Raw genomic sequence first — 27,114 nt, forward strand, 5'->3', positions numbered from 1 at the left:
AATTTCTAGCTCATTACGATTTTTTTCTTTTTAATATCATGAATGAATGTTAAATTTTATCAAATACTTTTTCACATCTATTAAGATACTTTTTTTATTCTGTTAATGTAGCAAGTTGTATTGGTTGTTTGTCAAATGTTAACCCAATTTAGCATTCTTGAAATCCAACTTGTGATGTAGTTTCTTTTTTATTTATTGCAGGATTTTGTTTGCGAATATTTTAAGTTTCGCTTCTATGTTAAGATGGATTGGCCTAAATTTTTCTTTCTTTGTAATGTTCTTGTCAGGTTTTACAATCAAGGTTAGGCTGCACTCATAAAATAAGTTGGTGTTGTCCTGCAGAATAGAATGCTGAAAGAGTTTGTATCAGACTGGTGCTATTTCTTCCTTAAATATTTAGTAAAATTCATTCAGAAGCCTCCTAGACCTGGAGTTTTCTTTGTGGGAAGGCCTTTCATTTTGAATTCAATTTATTTAACGTTTTATAGGAGTGTAACTATTTTCTGTTTCTTCTTGTGTCCATGTTGGTAAATTATGCAGTTTTTGTTTGTTTATCTGTTTTAGGAATTTAGCTCCATTTAAATTTTCTTATTTCTCGGTGCAAAGTTTTTTGTAACATTCTCTCATTTTTTTAAATATAGGATTTTTAATGGTGTCCCTTTTTTATTCTTACATGGTTATGTGTGCTTATCTCTCTTTGTTTCTTGATCAATTTCACCAGTGATTTATCTTTTTTTTTTATTTCAAAGAACCAACTTTTGGTTTTGTTGATCCTGTCTTATCTATGTTTCTTCTCTGTTTCATTAATGCTCACTGTTGTCTTTGTTATTTATTTCCATGTGTTATTTTCTTTGAGTTTGTCTTTTCTCTAACTTTCTAGCAGGATTCTTGATTTTTGATACTTAATAATAATTCTAAATTTGTACACATCTAATGATATACTTCAAAATATATAAAGCAAAAGTTAACAAACTTTAAGGACAAATCCGTAATCACAGTGAGAACTTTAACCCCTCATCTCTTAGAAATTTATAGAACAAGCAGGACAAATTAAAAAAAAATAAGTAAGGATCTAGAAAACTTGAACAATGTGATTACCAAACTTGACCTAAGCAACTGCAATATACATTCTTGATTTTTAGATATTTATCTTTTTCTAATATGTGCATTTATGCTTATAGGGAAATATAGCTATAGTCTTACCTGCATAACATATATTTCAGTATGTGGTATTTTCATTGTTAGTTCAACATATTTTCCATTTTTATTATTTATTTTTGGACTCATAGGTTGTTTAGAAAGGTATTACTCAGTTTCCCAGCATATGGATATTTTCTAACTGTTCATTTCTATCTTAATTTCATTGTTGCCAGAAAAAAAAGCTCTATAATTTTGTTCTTTTGAAATTTTTTTGAGACTTTCTTTATTGCCCAGGTATGGTCATTTTTTGTAAATGTTCCACGTGTGCTTAGAAGAATGTGTAGCAGTCTTAGTCCCTCCAAGTGAATAGCTAAGAACCCACAAATAATTGCCCTCAATGTGTTAGATATAGAAATGAATGCTTTAAATAATAAAATACAAATCTACTAATTGCCTTTGTCAACCACAAATAAATAAAATATTCCAATCTATGCACCCGACAAAGACACTAAGTACAAGAAGCATGCTTATTAAAACTCTTCTTTGACCAACTGTGTTTCATGGGGCTTTTTCTCAGTGGGCTTAAGCCAGGGCCTAACTACCTTCAACTGCAAGCCACAAGGTCTTGAGTGTCTGGTTCCAATTCTTCTTCAGGTTTCAAAAAGTCAATATCCTTTAAATATGAAAGAAACAACCTGGACCAGCCCTGCTCCCAAAGCAAAACTATCCCACATGGTGGTGCCTCCTATTCTATGAAGCATCCTCTCTCTCCAGTCATCTCTGAAGAGCATCCACTCTTGCCCCTCATTTTCTGTGCCTTTCGTTAATTGCTGATGGTCAAATCATTTGTCTCAGTTGGTTTCATTCAGCTTCTTCAGCCTGATCCTGAGTAAATTGTGGTGGCTGGGACAGTGTGCTCTGAGCTGTGCTGGAATGATAGTTCCTTAGAACAGCAGAAGCGTGGAACAGCACTGATATGGAACAGTGCTCCTGAGGGATGTTAGTGGATAGTAAATGAAAAAAGCATTCTATGGTACTAAGTTCAGAGTCCGCAAGACCCCCCGTCACTTCTGATACCAGCTATAAGTCTGGGCTCTCCGACACCACCATCAGGTTCAAAAATTCACTAGAACTCAGGAACTCACGTTCACAGAACTCAGGAAAACTATTCTACTCATGGCTAAGGCTTTTTACAATGAAAGGACGTAGATTAAATCAGCCAAGGGAAGAGGTGCATAGGGCAGGGTCCAGGAGTCACCAGACATGAGCTTTCAGTTGTTCTCTTCCAGTGGGGCTATATGGACAACAGCTCTTTTTTCCGGCAACAATGTATGACAATATACACAAAGTGTTGACAACCAGGGAAACTCACCAAGCTTTAGTGTCCAGAGTTTTAATCAGGGCTTAGTCACGTGGGCATGGTTGACCACAGTGTGGCTGATCTTAGTTCCCTGTTCCTCCAGAAGTTGAGCTGATACTGCATGGCCCATGGCCCAAAGCTTAAATCACATGTTAGCATGGACTAAAATCCATGTTAGCATGGGCCAGATGGCATGGCCAAGGCCCCTGCCATACATCATACTGTTGGCATAATCTGTCTAGCGTGACCCAGAGCCCCCAGACAAACAAAGACACTCATCTCAAGCCAGACATTCCAGGGGCTAAAGGTTACCTCTCAGGAGCTGAGGGCAAATGCCTAAACCTCTCCTTGGGTAAGTTAATCCTTTACTGTACATATGGCAAACCCTTTGAGGATATAAATCAGATCATGCCTTGACCCATGCTTAACAAACCCCAGTAACTCCCTATCACACTAAAATAATTCCCTGCCCTAATCTACAAGGCCGTGCATGATCTGGCCTGTCCCTCCCCTTCTTGGTCACTATATTCCAAATACACAGGTCTTCTTTAGTGTTCTGAAGAACACCGAGCTCTTTCCTGGCCTTTGCACTAGCTGTTCCCACTGCCTAACATGTTCTTCTCCAAGAGCCATACATAATTAAATTCTTCTTGTCATTCAGATCTCAGCTTAATAAATGTCATTTCCTCAGGGGCCCCTTTCCTATCTACCCAAATTAAAAGAGTTCCTGAGTCAGTCCCTGTCATGTCACCTTGCTATGTGTTCATCGTGGCAGTGAGTGTTGCCTGCTACTTTCTAGCACCTTTAGCTGTGAATTTGCCCATTTGCAGTCTTCTTCCATGCAAGCACTGTAAGAATAAGGCCCTTGACTCTTTATCCCCAGCACCAAGGACACCCTGAGCCTAGAATGAGTGCTCTGTAATTCACAAAATGGATGAATGAACAGCTGGATGAATAAACAAGCTTGACAAATGCTGGTTTAAACAAAATTAAGTAGAATTCTTTACAGTAAGACCTTCCGAGCCTTTAATCTACTCTGTGGATTGCGAATCTCTTGAGTGTGTATTATGTATTCATGTTACTGGGAACAGTTTTGGGGGAGTATTAATGTCAAAACTTGGTGTGTTGAAGGAATTGGATTCATTTTCAAGTATAACTAACTTTTAAAGAATAGTAAATCCTATGTATGGCACATTTTCTTTAAGATTTCTTTTACTGTTACTATTTCTGCTCCATCCCTTAGGCGCTGCTCTCTGCTAACTAATCTGATAAATTAATTTGTACTTGGATATAAATATGCAATGCTGCCTTAGGATCTTTTACTCCTTCTTTTATTTATTCACTGTATTGAATCCCCATTGATACCAGAAGCAGGATGTAGAAATAATGACAGTGTTGGCCTGGTGAAAGATGATTTCCAGAATGGAAGGCTTTGATATCCCTCAAGTTACACCCTGAATGGCCTATTTATGCCTCATACACATAAGTTCTAATTGTTGACCAGATTCAACAGGACAGAAGCAGATTTTGATGAATATTTTTGTAGAGTGCAGTGGCATGACCTCCACCTCCCAGGTTCAAGCGATTCTCCTGCCTCAGCCTCCCGAGTAGCTGGGATTATAGGCATGTGCCACCACACCTGGCTAAGTTTTGTATTTTTAGTAGAGACAGGGTTTCACCATGATAGCCAGGCTTGTCTCAAACTCCTGACCTCAGGTGATCCGCTCGCCTCGGCCTCCCAAAGTATTGGGATTATACGGGTGAGCCACCTGCCTTCAAAATTCTTTCTATTGACTAGATTAGTGTATGCTATAGAAAATTGTGTTATTTCTGTTTGAGACTTCAGAATTGATGGATATTAGACATTTACTGTCAGATACTGAAGATCCTAGATTCTTTTTTTCTGTGGAAAGAAAGTCCATGGTTTTTCACTACTACAGAGAACTCACTGGACACATACTTTTTTCCAGATTCCTTCTTCTTCCTACTTCACTCTCCTTCAAGGGGAAGATCAGATGCCAGACTTTGTGGGTAAAGAAATCATAAAGGCTCTGGATAATGTTTTCTCTGTCAAGGTTAAGTTTTTTGATAGAGCTGATCTGTGTTTGTTTTGTACTCATTCCTAGGGCACTGCCCCTCCTGGCCTCTTCCCTTTGTTGGGATTTGAACCCTACTTCTTACTCCCTAGTTGATATGTGGCTCCTCCCACATAGTAAATTGGCCTGGCATCACTCCCTATGGTGACTCTTCTTTCAGGAGGGCACATCATCACTGGGATTCAGGAGGCTGTGAATTCCCTCTAACCCTGTGTCTTATATTCTACTTAGTCCCCATGCCATGTTTAGGGAAACTTTAGCTCTAACTAGAAGTTGAAAGCATTCTACATTACACAACACTATGCTGAGAAATCACTCTTAGAAACAAGGCTTGAGTGCTTCTGCTCCCAGCCAGCCAATGTCCACATGTCCATAACGCCCAAAGGGACGCTTCTATCCATTGACTTTATTCTCTATAGCTGGCCACCTCCTAAGTATACTAGCTAATTGCTGAAGAAGTTTTAAATCAATCATGAAAATAGTTGTTTCGATGTGTAAATTACTGCCGCAGTACCTATTTACAGCCAAGATTTTACAGACGGATGCCTTGATAAATGTGTTTTTATTTGCTGTGAATAATTTCTGTACAGTGCAATTGAAAAAACGTAATTCACATTTTCTATTAAGAAGGCAGCAGCAGTGGGCAAAGAATTGTCAGTGATCTTGTGACCCCAGTTAGGATTATTCTGGGATTGGGATTGATTCTGGGGAATTCAACTATGCTAGCAGGAAAACTGTTTGTTAAACATGAACAGTTAGAAAACCCCTTTTCAGGCTGGGCATGGTGGCTTACGCCTGTAATCCCAGCACGTTGGGATGCCAAGGCAGGCGGATCATGAGGTCAGCAGTTCGAGAACATCCTGGCCAATATGGTAAAACTCCATCTCTACTAAAAATACAAAATTAGCCGGGCACGGTGGCATGCACCTATAATCCCAGCTGCTCAGGAGGCTGAGGCAGAATAATCGCTTGGACCCAGGAGGTAGAGGTTGCAGTGAGCTGAGATTATGCCACTGCACTCCAGTCTGGGTGACAGAGTGAGACTCTGTCTCAAAAAGAAAAAGAAAACCCCTTTTCACGGCCTGAAACACAAATATGAAAGGTAAAACCAAAGCCAGAACACAGTTCTTCAGCCCAGACTCTCTTTGTTGAAATCATGGGCAAAGGGAAGGCCTGATGACAGGTGTCCTCAGGGAAGGCTGAGCTGCAGGTCTGTGCCCCAAGCCTGTTAGCCATGCTCCAGAGGGCTGTGCACTCACAGCGAGCTTGGGCAGAGGTTCAGACAGCTCCTTTCAGCACTCTTTCGCCAGGTGTGTGCGCAGGTCAGAAGCATGGCAGGAAGGTCAGAGGAAGTGAGCAACACAGTCCCTGCTCTCAAGCTAATGGTGGTGACAAAAGCTGAGATAAGGGCAGACCTGGGCTTACAAGCATTTGACTTCAGGTGACCCATGCAGGCAGTGAACAGCCACCACCCCTACATCCCCAGCTGCCAGGCTGTCCTCTAACTTGGAAGCCCCTGTCTGCCTGAGTCTTTCCCATCATTGACATCCTATTTTCTGAAGTCTGTTGTGCCATACTTCCCATTTCTCCCAGTAAACCCAGCCCCAACCTCACCTCCTAGCTCCTGGATGTGCTCTTTTTCGAGCCACCAAAGTTCCCAGCCACCAGTCACCCACTCACCCACTAGCCACAGCATTTCCCTTCTCTTCCATTCACATCAGGGCTCCCAGGGCCAAGTGCCTTAGAGCTGACAGTTCAAAGCTTAGAGCAACTTAAAGGTGGAGGTTCCTGTTAGTACTATTCTGGCCATATTGTGGATTTTGCAGGATTTGGGGAATGGATAAGAGACCTACAATCTTTTAAAGCGTTGAGAAATTTCTGGAGGAAATTTCTATGATTCACAAAATGCTGTTCTTGGTTTTTGCCTTGTTTAAAAAAGTTAAGAATCAACAAATTTGGAACATAACCCATCTGTAGGTCATGCTTACAAACACGTATGCATATAAAACCAGAAACATTAAACAGAGATGTGCTCATAAGAGATGGAGAGAGACACATCGCAATCAATGTGCCTTAAACCAGATGGGATGACTCAGGCAGTGTTTAGGGTGGAAGTGGGATCCCAACTTGGCAGCAAGGGGTGGCGTGGCCTGGACAGTAAACTGGAAGTGGATGCAGTTGGAAGTGGGTAATGATCACTTGTTTGTTTTATTTGATCTTTTTATCATTTGCTGCATGGCATGGGCTCCTCGTTCCTCCACTGGCGTTCTCCTCCCCCAGCCCCCAGCCTTGCCTCTTCTCCTATACACATGCCTTCTGCTCTTACTCCATTTTTAAGAGGCAGCACAGTGGCTTGCTCTGAGCCTTTGTGAGATTGGCAGTAGTATGTGCTGCTCTATTTGTTATATCTTTTAAAACAGATAAGGTGGACAAGAAATGCTAATGGCAAACACAGCCACAGCTCAACCCCTGTGCTGTTTTGCAAAGCATATTTTCTTATCAGGCTCAGGGCCGGGACCCTTAGACGGAGGTGACATGGCTGGGCAGCTGTGAGACTAGCCCATCAGGCTGCACTGTGTTCTGTTCTGTCCACGAACACAGTAAAGCATGTAACCAGATAGTTCAGGCTAATCCTCAACACTTCTCTTTCTTCACTTTTCCCAAAATTGTTAATAAGATCAGCTGTACGGTTTGAAGTGTCACAGGCAGGAAATAAAGTTCTTTTTGTGGTTGGATCCCCACGCCCTGGGTCCCTCTTTTTGAGCCACCTTCTCATTACTCCCATGAAGCCAGCTCTTCTGCTCGTCATTGGCACCTGAGCCTATTGACAAATGAGGTACCATTCATCAGATTGCTGTGTAGGTTGAGACCAAGTCTGAAAATAAGAGCTTTCTCATGAAGCTGTGAACCACAACCATTTTAAAATTCCAAAAATAATGTGTACCTTTTACAAAATTGCAGATTGCCGTATCCCTCAAATCGAAGATGCTGAGATTCATAACAAGACGTATAGACATGGAGAGAAGCTAATCATCACTTGTCATGAAGGATTCAAGATCCGGTACCCCGACCTACACAATATGGTTTCATTATGTCGCGATGATGGAACGTGGAATAATCTGCCCATCTGTCAAGGTACAGGACTGATGCTCCAGTTCTCAGCTGGGCTATTATTCTTTCGGACTTTATTGTAGACTGTGTACATGTTTATCTAATAAAGTGATAGAGATGATGGGGGAAATGAACAAAGCCATCTACCCCACATGGATCCAGTTGCATCTTTACTACAATTGCCAAAGCTCTGTTCTTAGACTCTCCATCACCACTCCTTGTAGCTTGCTCAGCTCCGTATACCCAGTTTTAAAGGATAAACAGGAAACACCTTATTACTTGGAATGTTGGATGTCTCCATTACTCCAAAATATCAAAAGTAGTTTAAGAATCAGGAGACTTGTAACTGGGCTGCTAACACAATGATGAACTATTACATATTTAATGGAAATAACAGGGCATTTATACTTACTTGAGTAGTGGTGAAAATATAGTTAAAGCCTATCTTAAACAGAGGCTGTTTTCTCTTAATAGTGTTTATATATATATATATATAAAATGCATGAAGAGCAGAAAAATTATCAAATTCAAATTTCATCCGAACAACCTGGTGAATACTTATTCCCTTGCATTTTTTTAGATTTGCCTGGGCCATCATAGAGGGCCCTGTTTGTGAAAATAAGCCCTCAAGTTCAGAATAATTCTGATTTTATTTTTTGACGTGTGACTTCAACCAAAGAACCAAGAAGGCAATGCATAATTCATAATTTGAGGGAGAAAGAGAGCAACCTCATTTGCTCCAAAAGCACCGGCGTGCTCAAACTGAGATGAATGTTAACTTTGTGCTTGGAAATCACAACTGGCAGACTCTGATATTGCTTTGGGTGCCCTGTTCTTGGAAATAAATAGTTTCCTTACATGAGAGCTTAAGAGTCATGTCCCCTTGAAGGAAGAGAGGCTTGAGCATAAGAAGGACGAAAGCAGCCCAGACCATCACACTCCCCTGCTCTCTCCCAGGAACTGCCGGTGTTGCTGAGCATGTTCTGTGTTGCATTTTTAAAGGAGATGTGATTTATTTACATTTTCAGATGTCTACAAAACAAGCAGCTGGCTGTTAAGTTGGGCTACTTATTCAAATAAACTTTATTACCTGCTGATCCATTTCAGTCCTCCGACACGATCAGAGTGATGGCCAGGAAAACCACCCCAGACTGCAGCCACTTCTTCCCTTCCTGTTTTCCATGTAACCTTTTGTTCTCCCATCCTTTCTGTTTCTTTTCCTGTCACTCAAATATAGGATGCTTCTTTAGGAGTTCTTTTTTCCCCAGTGATTAAAAAAAGAAATACCCTGTGTTGGTGTGCCTCTCAAAGTGTCATTTTGAGGCTTTAGACCCAGGCTTTCCTATTGCTCTTTCTGGCCACTGTTGCCCTCACTCCACCTCCCCTTCCTCAAATCCCAGTCAAGACATAGCTTTTCTAGGTCTGCAACAACAGAGCCAGTCGGTTACCCTGAAGAGGTATGCTTCTTCAAACGATGCAAGCCCTGCCCACCTCTCCCTCCTCCTCAGAGGCCTCTGTCCCACAGAGGGGGTGGGTGCCCTGGCCTGTGCCCTACCCTCTAGTGCACCCCACGCCTTGCTGCACAAAAAGACAGGTCCTGCCTGCTGCAGCTGCCACTGCTCCAGTGTTGCTCCCTGGCTGCTTGCCTGGCACACCATAGGAAATGAGGAACTGAAGTTGCCTTGGACAGCCTGACACCCCTTTGAGCCCCCAGGGGGAATATAATTGGCCCTAAGAGTGACATTTCATTCTCTAAGTTTTATTTGCGCCTATAGATCCAGGAGCTAAAGCCTGAGGAGGCCTCTCCCTATTATCTAGAAGTGCAAATGGAAATCACATTGAACTATTGAGGTGAAGCCTGTTTTCGACTGTTATATTTAGGGCAGGCTGTCTCTAACCGAGAGTGAGCATATCTTTCCTTCTCCTCTGATTAACTGCACGAATTATAACCCCACTCTGAGTCAGAGTTAGTTTTTATTTGAGAGAAACCAGCTTATCTGTGTGGGTAGTTTAGAACTACAATTCCTTCCTAGGAAGAAGAGCGAGCACAGTCATTTGTGCCAACTCATTTGAACTATACTTAAGGGTTCTAAGGCGCTCACTTGTTCACGTTAATGTGCTTCTCTTTTTTTCTCAATTATTGAGTCTGTTTATTCCTGATCCCCAACCTCCTCCCCACCACATAAACACACACACACTTCACTTTTACTATGAACATTGTCAGTTTTCAGCTCAAGAAAACAATAATAATAACCTAAGGTTATGGGACTGTCTACAGAGATGGCTGAGCTCCATACCTTTTAGGGTATGGTGCATCCCAAATGTTGGCCGGTTCAAAGCTATGATCTCCTTGTTCTGCAGAGCCCCATGGCCCCAGGACATAGCAGTGCAGGATTGGCACTGCCCAACCGCGACAGTGAGTGCCTCAAATTCTGCACCCGCCTCACCCTCACCTGCTCTGATGCACAGACACCATGTACTGGGGTTTCAACCAAAGCAATTTGCTGAGAGATCCCTTCGAGATACTTACAATGTCCAACAAAGTCAGCTTAGGAGAAGGGTTCAGTCATCTGCTGCTGTGCATGGGACACATACAATCTGTATCTGGTGACTTGGAAGGGAAAGTGGGTATTTTCATTCTACATTATTTACTTCACACACGATTAGTTCTGTCCTGGAAGAATACCAGCTCTGCAGTGTCATTATTCCCTCCAGTGAAACTGTTGAAGCAATAAGAAATGCCCTGATCACAGTGGATGCCACACACAGCAGAATTCTCTGCCACCAGGAGCGTTCTACTGGCTGCACAGGCTTCAGGGCAAACAGGCTGCTTAGTGTTTCACAGAAGGAGTGTGGGATCCAGGTCCCACTTCCACACTGATTGCACACAGCATGCTGTGCTCGGTGCACAGACTCAGGACAGCAGTGGTTCTGAGTGTGGTCCCGAGCCTGGCAGTGGCAGCAGCAGCAGCAGTGCCTGGATGTTGGCAGCGCAGTTGTCAGGCTCCCTTTGCCCCAGACCTGCTGAAACAGAAGCTCTGCAGGTGGGCCCAGCAGCCTGTATCTAACAAGCCCTCTGGATCATTCCTGAGTTTGAGAACCACTACACTGTGGGATTCCTCATCTGTTTTACGTAAAACACAACTGGGTTTTCAGAAATTTAAGGCCACCATCTCAGGCAGATTTCTGTCCCCAAATCCACTATAGTGGAATTCAGTTTGGAACCTAAGTTTTCGAAGCTGCTCTCAACACCACTGAAACTGTTGGTGGTGTCTCTTTCCTCTTACAGAACCTCGGTGGTTCTCAACCTGTCCTCAGAGCCTGGGCATGGGGCCCAGGCACTGGTGTTTTTATAAGAGCTTCTCAGGTGATGCTGAAATGCAGTCAGAGCCAGAACACCTGGCCTGAGGGGTGTACAATCCACAGTCAGACACCCACCACCCTCCCTCTGTCTTAACTACTCCTCTGACCCTCTTGGTGCCATTTTCAATAGCAGAGCAAATACCTACATGATACCTAGAATAAGGAACCTGAGTATTTGAGACCAAGGTGCTTCATTCTTCAGAGGTGGTGCCATTTTCACAGTGGGGGAATCCTAAAAAGTTCCAGCGTTCTGTGTGACTTTTCAATGTACAGAGATGACAGAGTGGAATCTTTCCCTTTTTCTTTCACCTTCCACAGGCTGCCTGAGACCTCTAGCCTCTTCTAATGGCTATGTAAACATCTCCGAGTTCCAGACCTCCTTCCCAGTGGGGACTGTGATCTCCTATCGCTGCTTTCCCGGATTTAAACTTGATGGGTCTGCGTATCTTGAGTGCTTGCACAACCTTATCTGGTCGTCCAGCCCACCCCGGTGCCTTGCTCTGGAAGGTAACACATCTCATTCTTTCAGAAGTTGTATTTTGTATTATTAAAGTGAGGAAGAAGATCAACAGGAGGAAGAGCTGCGAATTATGATGGGCAATAACTTTTCTTCTCTGAGTACATCTTTCTCACCTTTGTCCAGAGCAGAGATCAGCTGCCATGAAGCCATATTTACAATTAGACGTAAAATTTGCTTCCCTCATCCTTAGGCTTAAAGAGGAGAGCAGATAAAAGAAAAAGTTGCAAACATCAAAGGTTAAATTACAAAATATTGCAAAGTTAAATGAAATATCTTCAAAAATTAATTTTCTCTGCACCACATGAAAACAGATTGTATCATGTCATTAATCTCACCCCTCGTTGTATTGTTGTGTCGATGTTTCTTCCATATTTCCATGCACTTTATGGCTTAGCTACGTAAATGTTTTGCTGCGAGCACACCCTTGGATGCCTGAAAGCAAGAGCTCTTTCCTCCCTGTTTTTATTAAATCTGTATGACTATAGATGGTGATTCACTGAAGACCACTAATCAGTAGTATGAAGTAGTGAGAAGGACAGGGCTTCCATTGGCAGAGTCAAGGCAGTGTCTGTAGGGGAAAAGCCTATAAACACTTCTGCTAGGCAGGTTGGGCATGCTGGTTCATCTCTTGCTTTAACTCAGATCTTGAAAGTATGCCCGAAGAGAACAAACTCCAATGTGTTTCTCGGCATCTGAGTATAGTGGGTAGGAGGGCTCTATATGGGGAAAGAAAAAAAGTGAAGAAACCTCAAGTCAGGAGCCCCTTCAAAGCCTATTTGCAGCCTTGTTTGGGAAACAAAGCAAAACAATGGAATATGGAAACAAATGAGTTCTTACAAGTTTACAGCATCTCTACAAGTGTGCACCTCTGTGTGGGAGGAAGTCAGGGTAGGACGTGTGTCATGGAGGATGACTATTGCTCAGAAGGATGAGAGACGGCCTCTCTAGGGATGTGGAGTGGGGTTGGCTGGAGCCATGGAATCTCTCTGGAGAAGGGTGGGGGAAGGAGGGAAGGGAGCGAGAAGGCCAGCCCTTCCCATTGGTTTTGTCATACTCTTAGGCTGATCATTAGAACTCCCCTCACTCCACTTCCCACCCATCGCAAATCCCCCAGGGAATTGGAGCCTAGCCTAGAGATGCCAGATAAAATATAGGATACACAGATAAATTTGAATTTCAGATAAACAAATAATGTTTTAATATGAGCATGTCATAAATATTATATGGGACATACTTAGTATAAAAAATTATTCTTTGCTTATCTGAAATTCAAATATATTAATAACTGAGTGTCTTGAATTTTTTTTTTTTTTTTTTTTTTTTTTTTTTTTTTGAGACAGAGTCTCGCTCTGTCACCCAGGCTGGAGTGCAGTGGCGCGATCTCGGCTCACTGCAAGCTCCACCTCCCGGGTTCGCGCCATTCTCCTGCCTCAGCCTCTCCAACTAGCTGGGACTACAGGCGTCCGCCACCACGCCCGGCTAATTTTTTGTATTTTTAGTAGAGACGGAGTTTCACCGTGGTCTCGATCTCCTGACCTCGTGATCCGCCCGCCTCGGCCTCCCAAAGTGCTGGGATTACAAGCGTGAGCCACCGCGCCCGGCCTGTCTTGAATTTTTATTTCCTAAATCTGGTAACCCTAGCCTCAAGGGACAAGGTCATCCCTTTTGCTTCCAGTGGGAATAGCCTTCCTGTTATCTGGATGCTGCTGGTAGGCCACGGACCTCTGATGGAAGGGGCTCTTCCCTAGTTCTGGAGGCTTCTCCCTGCTCAGATAACCAGACAGAGAGGGCCCTTTAAAGATATCGTTGTTATGATTTTATCAATTTGAAATGCCTGTTTTCAAATCTTTTCAAATTTGGCTTAAATGTGTTTCAAGCAGTCAGGTTCTGATAAGCTTTATTTTGGGACTTGTAAGCAGTCTTTATGGAGACTAGAGAATATGATTGGATAGGCATAAAACAAAATCTAAGGTTATAAACAGGGAGATGAGAGTGGCTTCGGGTTGAAAATGAGTCTTCTGGCCTAACATGTCCCCTTTCCTCTGCCATCCTCCACTATGGATAGATGAGAAAACCCTGGCTGACAGCTGCCTGTGCCAGGAAGGCCACCTAGTGTCTTTTTTCCCTAGGGTTTTTGTTTTTTTTTAATAAGGTTTACATCTCCATTTTCAGTAGACATCCCTTTAAATTATCTGATGGCATTTGTTGGTGAGCGCTTTCAATGCAACACTGGCTAAAGGTACAAAGTGGTGATTCTAAACTGAGAGGCACAGAGGGGACTAAAGGATTATTTCTTTCAAGACTTGATAGAAATTGGGTTAAATTAAGCAGTGGGTTAAACTAAGAGGTAAGGATTCGTGAACAAGTTATCCAGATGTGCCTAGAGGTTTGCATTCTCTCATTCTCACTTTGTGTGTCATCTTTTTAAAAGATGGTGCCTTATTTATGCACTGTTGTCATAGGGTATTCAACATAGATGAATTGTCACAAAGGAATCGACCCTTTTCATAGGTCACCCACACTTTTAACTCCTCATCTTTCTGTCTTCCTAAGCACACGATTTGCACAATTTGATTTTTCTTGATGACATAGCGAAAATTATTGCACTGGGCTGTGGAATTATGATGCTCTAAGGGGCTTTTAAATATATATTATTATATATATATATATATATATATATATATATATATATATATATATATATTAGAACTCTCTGACCCCTGCAGTAATGGTGTGGACGGTTCTGCTGTGGAAGTCTTTCTCTTTGAGTTTTCTGTCCCTTTCCCATTCCTCTTTCACTATCAATCCATCAGCTGTCAGTGTGCCTGTCACACTCAGGGTACCTGTCGCTGCAGCTGTCCCTCACCCCCAATTTCTTTTCTAACCTGCTGTGAGCCAGGAGAAAGGTTCACCAGGCTGGTCATGGAGGGAGCATAGCATATCAATTACCAGTGCAGGCTGACCTCAGTTGGACTGGCTTCACATCCTGGCATCCTACTCAATCACTTCACCTGGGGCAAGTCACATAGCCTCTATCAGCCTCCATTCCTCTGTAAAATGGGGGTGATGAGTCCCACTTGCCTGGTGGGACTGGGAAGAGTCAGTGAGATAACAAATCTACCCATTTAATGAAGTGCCCAGCCCATAGTATGTGGTCAATCACTTGTCTGTTGTTATTAATGCACTTAGAGTTTTATATAAAATCTCAATACATAAGAGAGAATCTAGCATGACTCTCTGTGAATACGGTCTCCAGGCTTTTAGACATGTACATTGTGACACAATTTTGGTTGTTCAGGTGCTATTTTGGTTATTTGCATATTCTAAGCTGTGTCTACATAAGATGACTCAGATACCAAGAGGAAATACTGAACAACAAGAACAGCCACCATTAATTTTGAGAGCTTACTACATAGGTGTCAGGCTACTGCTCAAAGTGTTTGACACAGTGTCTCCTTTAATCCTCTTAATGCCATTTGGAAGCAGGTACTACTGACCCCCTTTAGCCACTGAGCAAACCCAGCCTTCTAAAGGTTCAGTAACTTGCTCAAAGTCACACAGCTAGGAAGAGGGGGAGCTGGGACTGTAGCATGGATCTTTGCAGCTTCAAAGCTCATGTTCTTGATCACCAAGGTACATTGTCTATTTAACATGTTCTGATTACAATCTAACAGGGGGAAAGCAATTTGATACTTTTATAGGCATTTTCTTAAAGCAAAACAATAAAATAATTATTGCATAGGAAAGAATTTGTCTTTCTAGTTTAGTTATCATCCCTGAGAAATCCCAGCAGCAGGGGAGGCTCTGCTGCCCCCTGGATGGCCGCAAGCTCTTACTGCTGCTGCCCCACAATGCCCGTTAGTCTGCCACGTGGCCATGGAACCCCACTTCAGCCAGTGAGCCAGGCAGAGGTTGTTGGCCTCCTTTTACAGATGAGGACCTGACCCCTTGGAGAATGCCATGACTTGTCCCGACCCTCCAACTCTTGGCACATGGTCTCTGCCGCATGGCACCTCCTCTCCCTAGCGGAGTGGAGAGCACTTTGTGAGGGTCAGTGTTTGAGTGACAGCTGTCACACTCACATGTCAACAAACTCATAGTTGATACCTGGCTTCATGAAGGTGTTGATAATTTGGAAGGAAACGCTTTGGCAGCCTCACCAAAGGTGGCAAGAGTTTGGAAGCCCAGTACGAAGGTGTGGGTCACATGTTTTGAGGCCTGCACTATTGCACTCATGGATAGTGGGAAGATTCTGGAGCATATATGGGTCCCCATAGCTGTGTTGTCAGATAAAGCACCCGAAATTTCAAAGCGTTGAACCAGAATGATGGCTATGTTTTAAAATCAATGACTGTGTAAAATTGGAGCTGCAAGGAGCTTCGTGCTTCCCTGTGTGTCCCTGTGGGCCCCATCTTGCTGTGGGCCTGTGCGCTTTGCCTCGTCTGTATGTATCTTAGTGCTTTCCACTCTCGGGTTCTCTTCCTCCCTGAGGCCCTCACCTCCATCTGTCTCTTTCATGTGCGTGCACACACACTCACACATTGAATGCAAGAAATCTTTAAAAACCAAAAAAGCTCTGACAATAAATGTGGGCAATTTCTCATTGTTAAGTGCTAAGAACTCAGTTTATGTTGTCACCAGTGATTACTGAACACCTGCTAGGCTCAGAGCAACACCGAATTGGGCACTGGGGAATTACAAAGAAAGGAAAGGACATAATTCCTTACTTTGAAGAGTTTACAGTCTAGAGGGAGAACAAGATGACAAAAGTCCATTTCCTAGAGAATAGCCTCATTACAGATGGCAGCCACTACACACACAGCTACTTTTACCAAGGGGCATACGGGGGCTTCTGCATTTAGAAAGGGTAGAAGGACAGTTTCAGGAGATGATATCACAATTGTAAAATGAAATTTTCTACCCAGGGATTTATGGCATTTTTGTTTATTTTCCCCAGAGACCAATAATAGCATGTTTCTGTCTTTTCTGTTTCCACTTGAGCCTTGGGGAAAGAGAAAGTTCTGAATATCTCACTCCTAGGGAAGGACTGTGTATTTTGAAACGTGGCAGAGCTCATCGGTATAGATGCAGCCTGCCCTAGTGTGTGTGAGAGGCTCCAGCCCAGTGGTTTGAAGGGTAGGAATATGGAAGGATATTGAGGAGCATAACAATAAGTAAATGAAGCAACCATGTAGCACATAGTTGCAGGAACAGACGCAGACACACACGGGGCAGTCTAGGAAGAAGAGGCACTAACTGCCCGGAATCCCCAAGACACTGTGTGCTTGGGGCTGTGAGAGCTGCTGGTTCTGAGCGGTTTCAGGAAAGGGCTGTTCTCTATAGGGGATAGGACCACCCAAAACCCATTAGTATCTGGAACATTCTCTTCACATTCAGGTTTTCAAACAGCCTGGAAACAGCACAGAGGTGCTGGGTATCCAGTTATAGAAATTTCTGGGGGCAGCTCTTTCAACAGCAGAGATCACAGCACTGTGCCTCTTTGAGGCAGGTTGCAAGGGTCAGAAGAACAGATGATGGAAGCAAAAACTTGGAATTTGGGGTCCTTAATTGTAGCTGCCACCCACTTAAAGATTCCTGTTTCTCTAAGTGCTAAATTAGAGGACTTAGGATCCTGGATCCTTTATCCAGAAGTCCTCCCTTCAACAACTCCCTAGATAAAAAGATGGAATCAAATTTAGAAAGGACCAATCAAACATTTAGGGAGATTAGAGTTTAAAAAGAAAGAAACCAAAATCAGTGTTATATGCTATTTCACATAAGTGCCTCTGACGTGTATGGATTCATTCAGCCAACATTTTTATGCCTGTATGCTGAGTATTTTGCAAGGTCCAGTGCAAACAGTGGCAAATGAGTTGTGCAAAGTCTCTGTCCCCCTGGGGCTCACATAGCATGTGTTGCTATTCCTGAAATTGCACTCTCCACGCAGGCAGAGCTAGGTTCTAAATATTCCATTTGTAAGTTATCCAGGGCCTCCCGCGGTAAGAAGATTGTTACCTACACCGAAGGCCACCTAGAAGGAGTTCTAAAGCAGGGTCTCCATGGTTTTGAAAGAACTGGGAGGGTCAGGCTGGTGAGTCACTCTTCGCTGTGTGGGGTTGGCTCTGAGACGTGATGCCTGGTCTGCTTTCAGAAGGCAGCCGGGTTTTCAGGGAAAGCAGTGAGCATGGTCCCAGAGGCCCCAGGGAGTCTGGTCTGCTCATTTGTTTGCTTTTCCCAAATAGGGGAATGAATCACTGTAGGACCTGCAGGTACCTTAGGTTTCATTTGTAATGACTTGGGCAGTGGCTTCCCTGATGCTGACATTTTCAAAAGACTTTTTCAGCCTCATGGCTGGCATTTCTCCCAGGAACAAGTAAACCTGACCCCCTTGGAAGCCGAACATCTGAAAGTTTGGGTTTTTAAATCTGCCCAGTCCCCAAACCCAGAATGCCCCCAGGTAATTCCCCCCAGCCCCATTCATCTCAGAGCCCACATGGACAGAGATGGAGTTTTCATCAGACAGCATCCAATTCAATCACAGGGAACGCAGCAGTGTGATTTCCTAAGAACCTACAAGTGCCCAGGGGTCCTTTTAGCTCTGTATCCTTTTATAAGAAAAGGAGGAAAAATAAGTAACTGAAGAACCTTGTTTGGCCAAATGTGAAATGACTTGAAAGGTTCCAATTTGGGATCAAAACTCAAAGCCAGCTTGGATGTGGAGGGCTCCCCAGCTCTCAAGCTACATTTGCAGTGTACTTTGTTCCTGAGTCAAAACACGTTCAGGTACAAGAGGCGCCTGGTATAAGAGGTGCCTGAAGTGATTTCTCCCTCCAGGAATCCTGCCTTCACTCAGAAGTGCCTCAGAACTTCAAAGTGAATCCTGTGTAGGGAACAGGAAAGACACAGCAGATAATCCAGGCCTCCTTGGATGACAGAGCCTACCCTGATCCTGGAGGCAGGCTGCAGGGGACACTCAAAGGGGTTGTGATGGCGGCCCGCCCTGGGACAGGCTGCTCCCATTTTACGAATGGAAACTTCAAACATAAAGAGGAGTCCATACCGTTCCCAATAAGTCATAATAAGTAATACAGTTCCCAATAAGTCCCAACAGTCGTAAATTACTGTTCGTGATGAGGCCCAGTGTCACCTCGGTCACTTCCCCAGACCCGAGTCAGGGACACTCTATTCTCCCTATGGAGTTCCTATCTTCCTCCTGCCACCTGTCCCCAAACATGTGGGGGAGACGCAGGGTCTCTCAGCTCCCTGCCCGGTGATCCACAATAAGAAAGCGTGGGCTCGGGTCCATCCTTTGATAAACTTGAAACTATTCTGCATTGGATTTGAAGTAGCACATGGGAAATGACAGAAGAAAAGTCATATTGGGGATCTCATGCCACTGATTTTGAATTACTGGTCATAGAATACAGAGCTTAGGCATCACCAATTTCCCTTTCTCCTAAGCCAACCCGCCTTACCCCAGTGTATCCTCGTAGAGATGAATGGGAAGTGCCAGAGAGTAGTGGGCTTGGCCACAGTGGTGGCCTGGGGGCACCAGTCAAGGTCCCACATCCAGCCTGGGCTCTGGCACCATCAGGCTGCTTTGAGTAGGGAAGGCCCATGCCACTTGATCTTCATTCCCTTCCTTGCCCATGTTTTTTTGTTTTTTAATTGTAAAAATGTTTTTGTAGAGACTTGGTCTTTGTGTTGCCTAGGCTGGTCTCAAACTCCTGGCCTCAAGCAATCCTCCCACCTCGGCCTCCCAACGTGCTGGGACTACAGGCATGAACCACCACACCCAACCCCTCATCTACATTCTTGAACAGGGAGAAATAATGTTTCAAATTTCTTCCTCCTGTGAACAACTGACTGCATGGCAGAAAGCTCCTTGTTCCTCCCTGCACTCCTAGCCCCAGCACATGCTTTATATTCTACCAGTTGCAGCTGTTATAACTAAAACTTCTTTTGATTCATTTGACATTTTTGGATGCCTACTCTATGCCAAGCACCGTGCAGATAGTTTATTTCATGATCTCTCCTAACAACAGTCAAGAGAAGCAAGTGTGGCGCCAGCCTATAGATGAGGAAACTGAGGTTCAGACAGCTCCGCTGCTCCTTCCCCAAGGTCACTCTGTCCGCAGCAACCCAGCCCCTGTGCCTCCTGAGCCCACACCTTCTACTGACACTACTCTTCTAGGCCTTCTAAGACCCAGACTACCTGCTGGAAATTTTAATCTGGATTCTAATCCTAGCTCTGTCCATTTCCTCAGATAGAATGGAAAGGAGTTGGAAGGGTTGATCTCAGAGGCTCCTTCCTGGTGGTCACATTCTTTGATTCTGCTCTTAACCAGAACTCACACTGTTCCCAGAGAGGCTGCCCTGTCCCTGGCTGGCTCTGGAAGGCAGGTGGCAAAATGAAGGGGAGATGTGCTAGGAGAGCTTCTCCCCCCAGCGCTGGCTAACAGAGCTTTCCTGAAACTCATGTTTATACAGTCAGCCTGTGAGCCTGGAGTCATCTGCAGGAGGGGAGCGGCAGGAAAGGAAGAGATGTGTGTTGAGGGTCATCTTGGTAGCAGGCACATCACCTGCTATCCTTAGCCTCTAGACAACTCCAGGTATTACTGTCCTCTCTTTTCAGATAGGAGGCAGGCCTGGTCACACCCCTTGGCCTTAGGGAGTAGGCTGCAGAGCCAAGATTCTAAACCAGCCCTGACCTGACTCCGGGCTGTGCTTTCTCCTGTACTGCACTGCCTTCCGTGGGAGAGACCAGCCCGGCCACCTGAGTAATCTGCATAGCCACCCATTGATGACTTCTTTACCATTAATGTTCTCAGGAACCTGAATTTGTATCATGTAAAAGGCTTTGGAGGAGGGAGAGGGCAATACCATGCCATCTGCCCCAAGCTACACTGTATACAGTGGTGAGCAATGGGGGAATTTTCATTTCTTCCTTCCCTCCCTCCCTCCTTCCCAGGTAAGGCTCTGGTGCCAACCAGGGACGTACAATGTGCCAAGTGGCCACTGCTATTAGAGATTCAAGTCTTGTGCACCTCTGTGTAAATGATAATAGCAGTGACCACCTGGACACTGAATACCCACTCAGCCTCCCATGGTTCTGAATAAACCCGCTGGCCAGAGGCGTGGTCTCGATTAGCCTCTCCTGGGCCCTCAAGCTCCCTGCAGACTTATCCGTGATCCTGCCAGCAGCTGGACCCAGCATAAAATTTAATCGGCAGAAAAGGAAGAAAAGGGCAGCAAATGCCTTTTTTACTTGATATAGCAGGGGGGCTTCTTTCCATGGGACAGTAGAGGGAGGGCTTCTGATTTATCTGCTTGCCCTAGGCTCTGCCCTTCCCTCACCTCCTCTAGCTAATACAAGGTTAGGTAATGCTTGGCCAGGGGTTCTGGAACATAAGGCTCTAAGGCCCTGGGAATTCCCTGGGAAGCCCCAGGTAACTTTGATCCAGGCTACCCCATCCCCAATGGCTCTGTTTTATATATTTACATATTATGTTCTCACTCAAGATTTATTTGAAGGCAGAGTTTGCTGGCGTGAAATATGAAAATCATACATCGGGTTCTGCCTCCTTAGGAACTTGAGACCAGAGCAATGAAATGATTGGCTTGGGTCACATAAACCTCCCACCCCCCATCTCCTTAGACTCTCAGCCTTCAAGGATGTAAGTAGATGGCTAATTTATAATCCTAATTAGGAATCCAGCTTACATCAGTCAAAGTCTTACGGGATTTTTAGATCTTATTCTCAAAAACGAAAGAATCTTCAGTTCCCTTTGAAGATAAATCTGCATTCCCTGGGCCTAGGAAAGAGAAAATCTCAGGCCCTTTCCCTCATGTGTTTCTCCCTGTCTGAAACAAACAGAGGTCCCTTTGTGAACTGAAAATGAATTCTATGACCTGAGCACATACGTTAGTTAGTACATACCATCCCCTTTTGCCATTTTGTTCCCTGGCAGTGAAAATCCCTGTGTCTGGTGCTGTTTGCATTACCATCACCTTGCCTGTGACCCTGGTGGGTGTTTTATTAGAGGGAAATGCAAAATAGCAAGCAATCCTGTTAATTTATTGTTCACCAGCAATAGTAAATTATTCTAATATCGTTTCCATGTACTGTTCATATATTACAGCAGAGTGATTACCAGAAAATAGCTGCTTGCATGCCATACAGGATTCTCAAGGATCACTGTGCTTAATTTTCTCTTCTTTTACAATAAGTAATTGCCACTGTAGCTTCTTCCTCTTCTTGGTCACACATCTCTCTCATACTCAAGATAGATTGTGCCATGGCATCAAGAAGCTTCATTATTCTCTTTTTTTCTTTTCCTATATCAAATCCAGAAACACTGATCTTTTTGTCTTAAGAAAACCAAGGGACCTTATTCCTTTTTTTCAAGTAGATCCAAGTTCTCACATTCCTGCTATTACTTTTTAGGCTCTTTTTCTCTTGTGTTTTCTGATTCCCAACGTGATAGATGGTCCTCATCCTCTCTCTCCGAATCTGCTGTTCACTAGCTTAAGCCCCTTGGCAGGCTCCTGCCTCAGCACCTTGCCTTCCTTTTAGCCTTGGTGGAAACACAACCATTAACCCTCTGTCTCTCCTGGACTCCTATAATTATCTTTCTCTTTTTTTTTAATCCCATCTAAGTGCAGAGATCTAGACTGAGGTCAGAGGAAGAAGAGAGGTGATTTTTCTCCCACCAAAGGGGAAAGAAAGCTGAAAACTTCATTGGTTTGAACTACTTCTCCCGCCAAATCAAGAAATGAAGAGAACACCCAAGGGAGGACTCAGATAATCCCCTCTCCCCACCATTCAGAGAGGGGATCTCACCAGGCTGAAGCCCAGCTCCACCCAAGCCCCCATCCATTGTTCTCACCTGGGCAGGTTGCCTGTCCTGGGGCCGGCGTGAGCCTGACAGGCTTCCCTGTTTGGAGCAGGGGGTGGGGACATGTCCCTTTCTTTCACTGAGTTCACAGTTCTCACCAAAATATAATCCTCCTTTGCCCTGTAGTCCCCTCCTATTTTTGCAAATCCACAGACATGCAAGCTGAGGTCTTTATTTTGTGATGCTTAAATGTCAGGTTACTGAAGGAAGTGCAGAGCTAAGCAACAGCAAAGCTGTGACCAGGGGTATGAGCCTCTAGCTTGTGCCGTGAGTGGGACTTCATTATGCTCAGAAAATAGATGACCGGTACAAATGGGAGATTCTCAGTGTTTGTCCTTAAACTCTAGAGTATCTTCTCCATCCCTGCCCCAGGCAGGATTTATTTCTTTCTTTCCTCTCTGGGAAGTAAGATGACTTGTATTTCATAGTAATAAAACCTCTTGCAATCAGGTGGAACACAGAAGGTAATAAATCCCTTCAGTCATTTCAGGGGCCTTTTTCAGGCTGGGAGTCACTCAGCAATATTCGGCAGGGTGTTTGGGGTCATTCCTCTCTGTTGTTCCTTTCTTCCTTCTCCACCCCAGTTCCCACCCCCATCTCCACTTCCCTTCATAAACCATTGCCGTAATTCCCTGCCTTTTCTCCCAAATTAATTAGACATCTGGAGTGATGCATGGGTAAAATAGTCATACCTTTCTATTCCTATCTTTGTGTCTCATGTCATTCATTTTTTTCATAGAAACGGTAACCATCATGCCTATGTTCACGATCATTTTTTTTTTGTACTGAAGCAAGTGTTTGTTGTTTCTGGCTTGGGTTCTGTAAAAAGGTAATGCCTGACTCTGAACTGTGCCCACATTCCTCTAAAGTTAGAGTGTGCAGAGAGGGCAGCGCCTTCATCCCATGGCACATCTTTTTTCTTGTGCTTTCTGAAGAAAAGTCCAGGACTTTGTTTACATTCTGGCCGGTTTGTTCTTTGATGGATGAGAACCTAATGCATTTTCATTTTCTCTTTTTCTTTTTTTTTGGAAACGGAGCCTCACTCTGTCTCACTCAGGCTGGAGTGCAATGGTGCGATCTCGGCTCACTGCAACCTCCGCCTCCCAGGTTCAAGCGATTCTCCTGTCTCAGCCTCCCAAGTAGCTGGTACTACAGGCTGCACTGCCATACCTGGCTAATTTTGTATTTTTAATAGAGATGGGGTTTTTTACCATGTTGGCCAGGCCAGTCTCAAATTCCTGACCTCAGGCCTTGGCCTCCCAAAGTGCTGGAATTACAGGCATGAGCCTCTGCACCCGGCCCTTAATGCATTTTCTAACCCCATCTTCTCCATTCCTAGGAAGGGATTTCATTGATCCAGGCCTTAAGAAGGGGAAGCATGACTGGAGTTTTAAAAAAAAGCCAATTATATGGAAATTCATATTTTAAAACTAGTCCTCAGTTCAAGCTATCACAAGTAAACACCTGTGCCTACATCAGTCTGTATTTTCATACTGTAAGTATATTATTCTGATGGAAATTATTTTGAATTGGGAAGAACAGTTAATTTGTAAGAAGCTGGGAAGCCAAGAATTCTACAGCCAACCATGGCTAAAGCAGCATGCGAATGGGACCTTTGCCTACCATTCTGCTTGACATTTTTAAAGACTCTGTGGCCCTTGGAGTTAGCTGTGGGGGACTCTACTGTCCCTGAAGCATAAGGATCCCCAACGTGGTTTCAGCTGCTGCCTCATTCCTTGGCATTTGATGGCTTGTCGCCGCTTCACTCCAGCCTCTGCCTCAGTCATCACATGGAGTTCTCCCTTGATGTCTGTGTCTTCACATGGCCATCTTCCCTCGTGTGTCTCACCTCTTCTTCTTTTATATATATATATATATATATATTTTTTTTTTTTTTTTGTAATTATACTTTAAGTTCTAGGGTACATGTACACAATGTGCAGGTTTGTTACATATGTATACATGTGCCATGTTGGTGTGCTGCACCCATTAACTTGTCACTTAGCATTAGGTATATCTCCTAATGCTATCCCTCCACTCTTCCCCCACCCCACAACAGGCCCCGGTGTGTGATGTTCCCCTTCCTGTGTCCAAGTGTTCTCATTATTCAATTCCCACCTATGAGTGAGAACATGCGGTGTTTGGTTTTTTGTCCTTGCGATAGTTTGCTGAGTTAGAATGGCGATCATTAAAAAGTCAAGAAACAACAGGTGCTGGAGAGGATGTGGACAAATAGGAACACTTTTACACTGTTGGTGGGACTGTAAACTAGTTCAACCATTGTGGAAGACAGTATGGCGATTCCTCAGGGACCTAGAACTAGAAATACCATTTGACCCAGCCATCCCATTACTGGGTGTATACACAAAGGAATATAAATCATGCTGCTATAAAGACACATGCACACGTACGTTTATTGTGGCACTACTCACAATAGCAAAGACTTGGAACCAACCCAAATGTCCAACAATGATAGACTGGATTAAGAAAATGTGGCACATATACACCATGGAATACTATGCAGCCATAAAAAATGATGAGTTCATGTCCTTTGTTGCCTCTTCTTCTTATAAGGACACACATTGATATGTTTTAGATGTTGTTTCCTCCAAATCTCATGTTGAAATTTGATTTCTGGTGTTGGAGGTGTGGTCTGGTGAGAGGTGATTGGATCATGGGGGTGGATCCCTCATGAAGGGCTTAGTGCCATCCCCTTGGTGATGAGTGAGTTCTTTCTCTAAGTTTACATGAAATCTGGTTCTTTAAAATCATGTGGCGTTTCCTCCCATGTCTGGAACCCACTCTTGCCATGTGACACACCTGTTCTTCTTTGCCTTCTGCCATGATTATAAGCTTCCTGAAGCCTGTGCCAGAAGCATGTGATGGAGCCATGCTGGTACAGCCTGCAGAACCATGAGCCAATTACACCTTTTCTCCTTATAAATTACCCAGTCTTGGATATTCTATTATAGCAACACAATTAACAGACTAACGTAACAATCATATTGGATTAAGGGCCCACCCTACTATAATATGACCTCAACTTAATTACGTCTGCAGTTACCCTATTTCCAAATAAGCCCACGTTCACAGGTACCAGGATTTCAACATAAGAATCTAGGGGGTACCCAATTCGATCCACTGCACGTGCTCTCCCTGCCTTAGCTTTGGAAGAAGCAAACTCCCTTCCATCTTCCCTCTAGCTCTTGCTCCCAGGTTTAAAGGGCTGTCTTTGAATCTTCCCAAACCCCAGCTGGCCAGCATCCTTTGGCCTGCCCACAGCCCTTTCCTGAGCTAACCTCGCCTCTAGCCTAGTACACCGCACCCTGCTTATGCCAGCTGAGCCAAACAGAGGCTTCCCTGTATCTGTCAGGGTTCCTCCAGCTCTCTTTTCCTCTAGCTCTGGAGGCCTCAAGGCTTTTCCGAACTCTAACCCCATTGTGCATAATACATGTCTTAGCAGATAACGAAATCATTGCTCTTCCACTTGGCTCTTGGGAGGCACTATGCTCCCTTTCTCCTGTGCTCACTTAAAACCTCATGGCATGACTCAGTAAGATATGGCAGCTTTGGAGTCAGCAGCACATAAGGTCCAGTCCCAGCTTGCTGTTAGTTTGCTAGATGACCTTGGGCAAATAACTTCACCTTTCTCAGCCTCAATTCCCTTATCTTTGCAAATGAGGCAATAGCAACACCTGCTCTACAAAATTGTTGTTAGGATTGAGTGAAATAATGTGCATATGTTGCCTCATAGTACGTTCTTCTGAAATGTCGTTACTGCTCGCATTTCATCTCACTGGCCCATAATGTAGCTAGTAATAGTCACTGTCTCTTTATTGAGCATTTACTTTTGTGCCAGGCACTTTGTGCTTGCTGATTTACGGATATTATTTCTAATTTTTATAAATTTCCTGCAATGTAGATATTACTATTTCTGTTGACAGATGATGAAAACCAAAGCTCAGAAAGAACATGAAAATAAAATGAATGAAAATGAAAATAAGATGAGAAAGTAAAATGCCCAAGGTCATGGCCACTAAATGAGCCAGGATTTGAACCTGGGAAAGTGCACCTTTGCATTCTTGCACCTTTGCACTAGAGGTAGTGCAAAGCTGCCTCTCTAGAGTCTGTCATTAATCCACTGATTTTCTTGTGTCTTCTTAGCCTGTCCTTTCTCATATTCTCACCCTCACACTTTCTCCTATTCTATTCTCCTAGCTGACTTTTCCGTTTCTTCCTCTCTTTTCACTGTCCATGTCTTCTAAGCCAGTGTTTCTTAAATTTGTTCAGATGTCAGAAAAGCATTGTGCATTTCACAGAGTAGCATGCGTTTTTTGTTTTTTGCAGAACACTAAGAAATACTGATAAAATTCTTTCATGTAAACCTTAGAATTACCTTTGCTAGTGGAAACTGTGGCTGTTTATTTTCTATGGATAATATAAACTTATTATAGAACTAACTATAATATAGAACCCATAAGTGCATACGCACATACACTCAAGCACAGCTAGGAACAAAGCATGAGCAATTGCTTCCTACTCTTCTTAACTCATTACTCAATTATGTATTTCCTCATCTATTAGGACTTGCTAATAGAAAAGAATGAGAAGGCACTAAGGATTTTC

General features: G+C 43.8%; 1 protein-coding gene across 4 annotated transcripts in view; it reads left to right on the forward strand.

Annotated features, from left to right (window-relative positions):
* Positions 1–27,114, forward strand: part of SUSD4 (sushi domain containing 4) — a 150,442-nt gene that overhangs the window by 94,455 nt on the left and 28,873 nt on the right. For all 4 annotated transcript variants that reach the window (XM_030812824.1, XM_030812822.1, XM_003281771.3 and 1 more), the window contains exons 4-5: positions 7,558–7,731; positions 11,389–11,577. In XM_030812824.1, the coding sequence (XP_030668684.1) occupies positions 7,558–7,731; positions 11,389–11,577 (363 nt within the window). The remainder of the gene's footprint in view (positions 1–7,557; positions 7,732–11,388; positions 11,578–27,114) is intronic.

The sequence above is a fragment of the Nomascus leucogenys genome, chromosome 5 (genome assembly GCF_006542625.1).
Source record: "Nomascus leucogenys isolate Asia chromosome 5, Asia_NLE_v1, whole genome shotgun sequence".
In the NCBI taxonomy this organism is placed as follows: Eukaryota; Metazoa; Chordata; class Mammalia; order Primates; family Hylobatidae; genus Nomascus; species Nomascus leucogenys.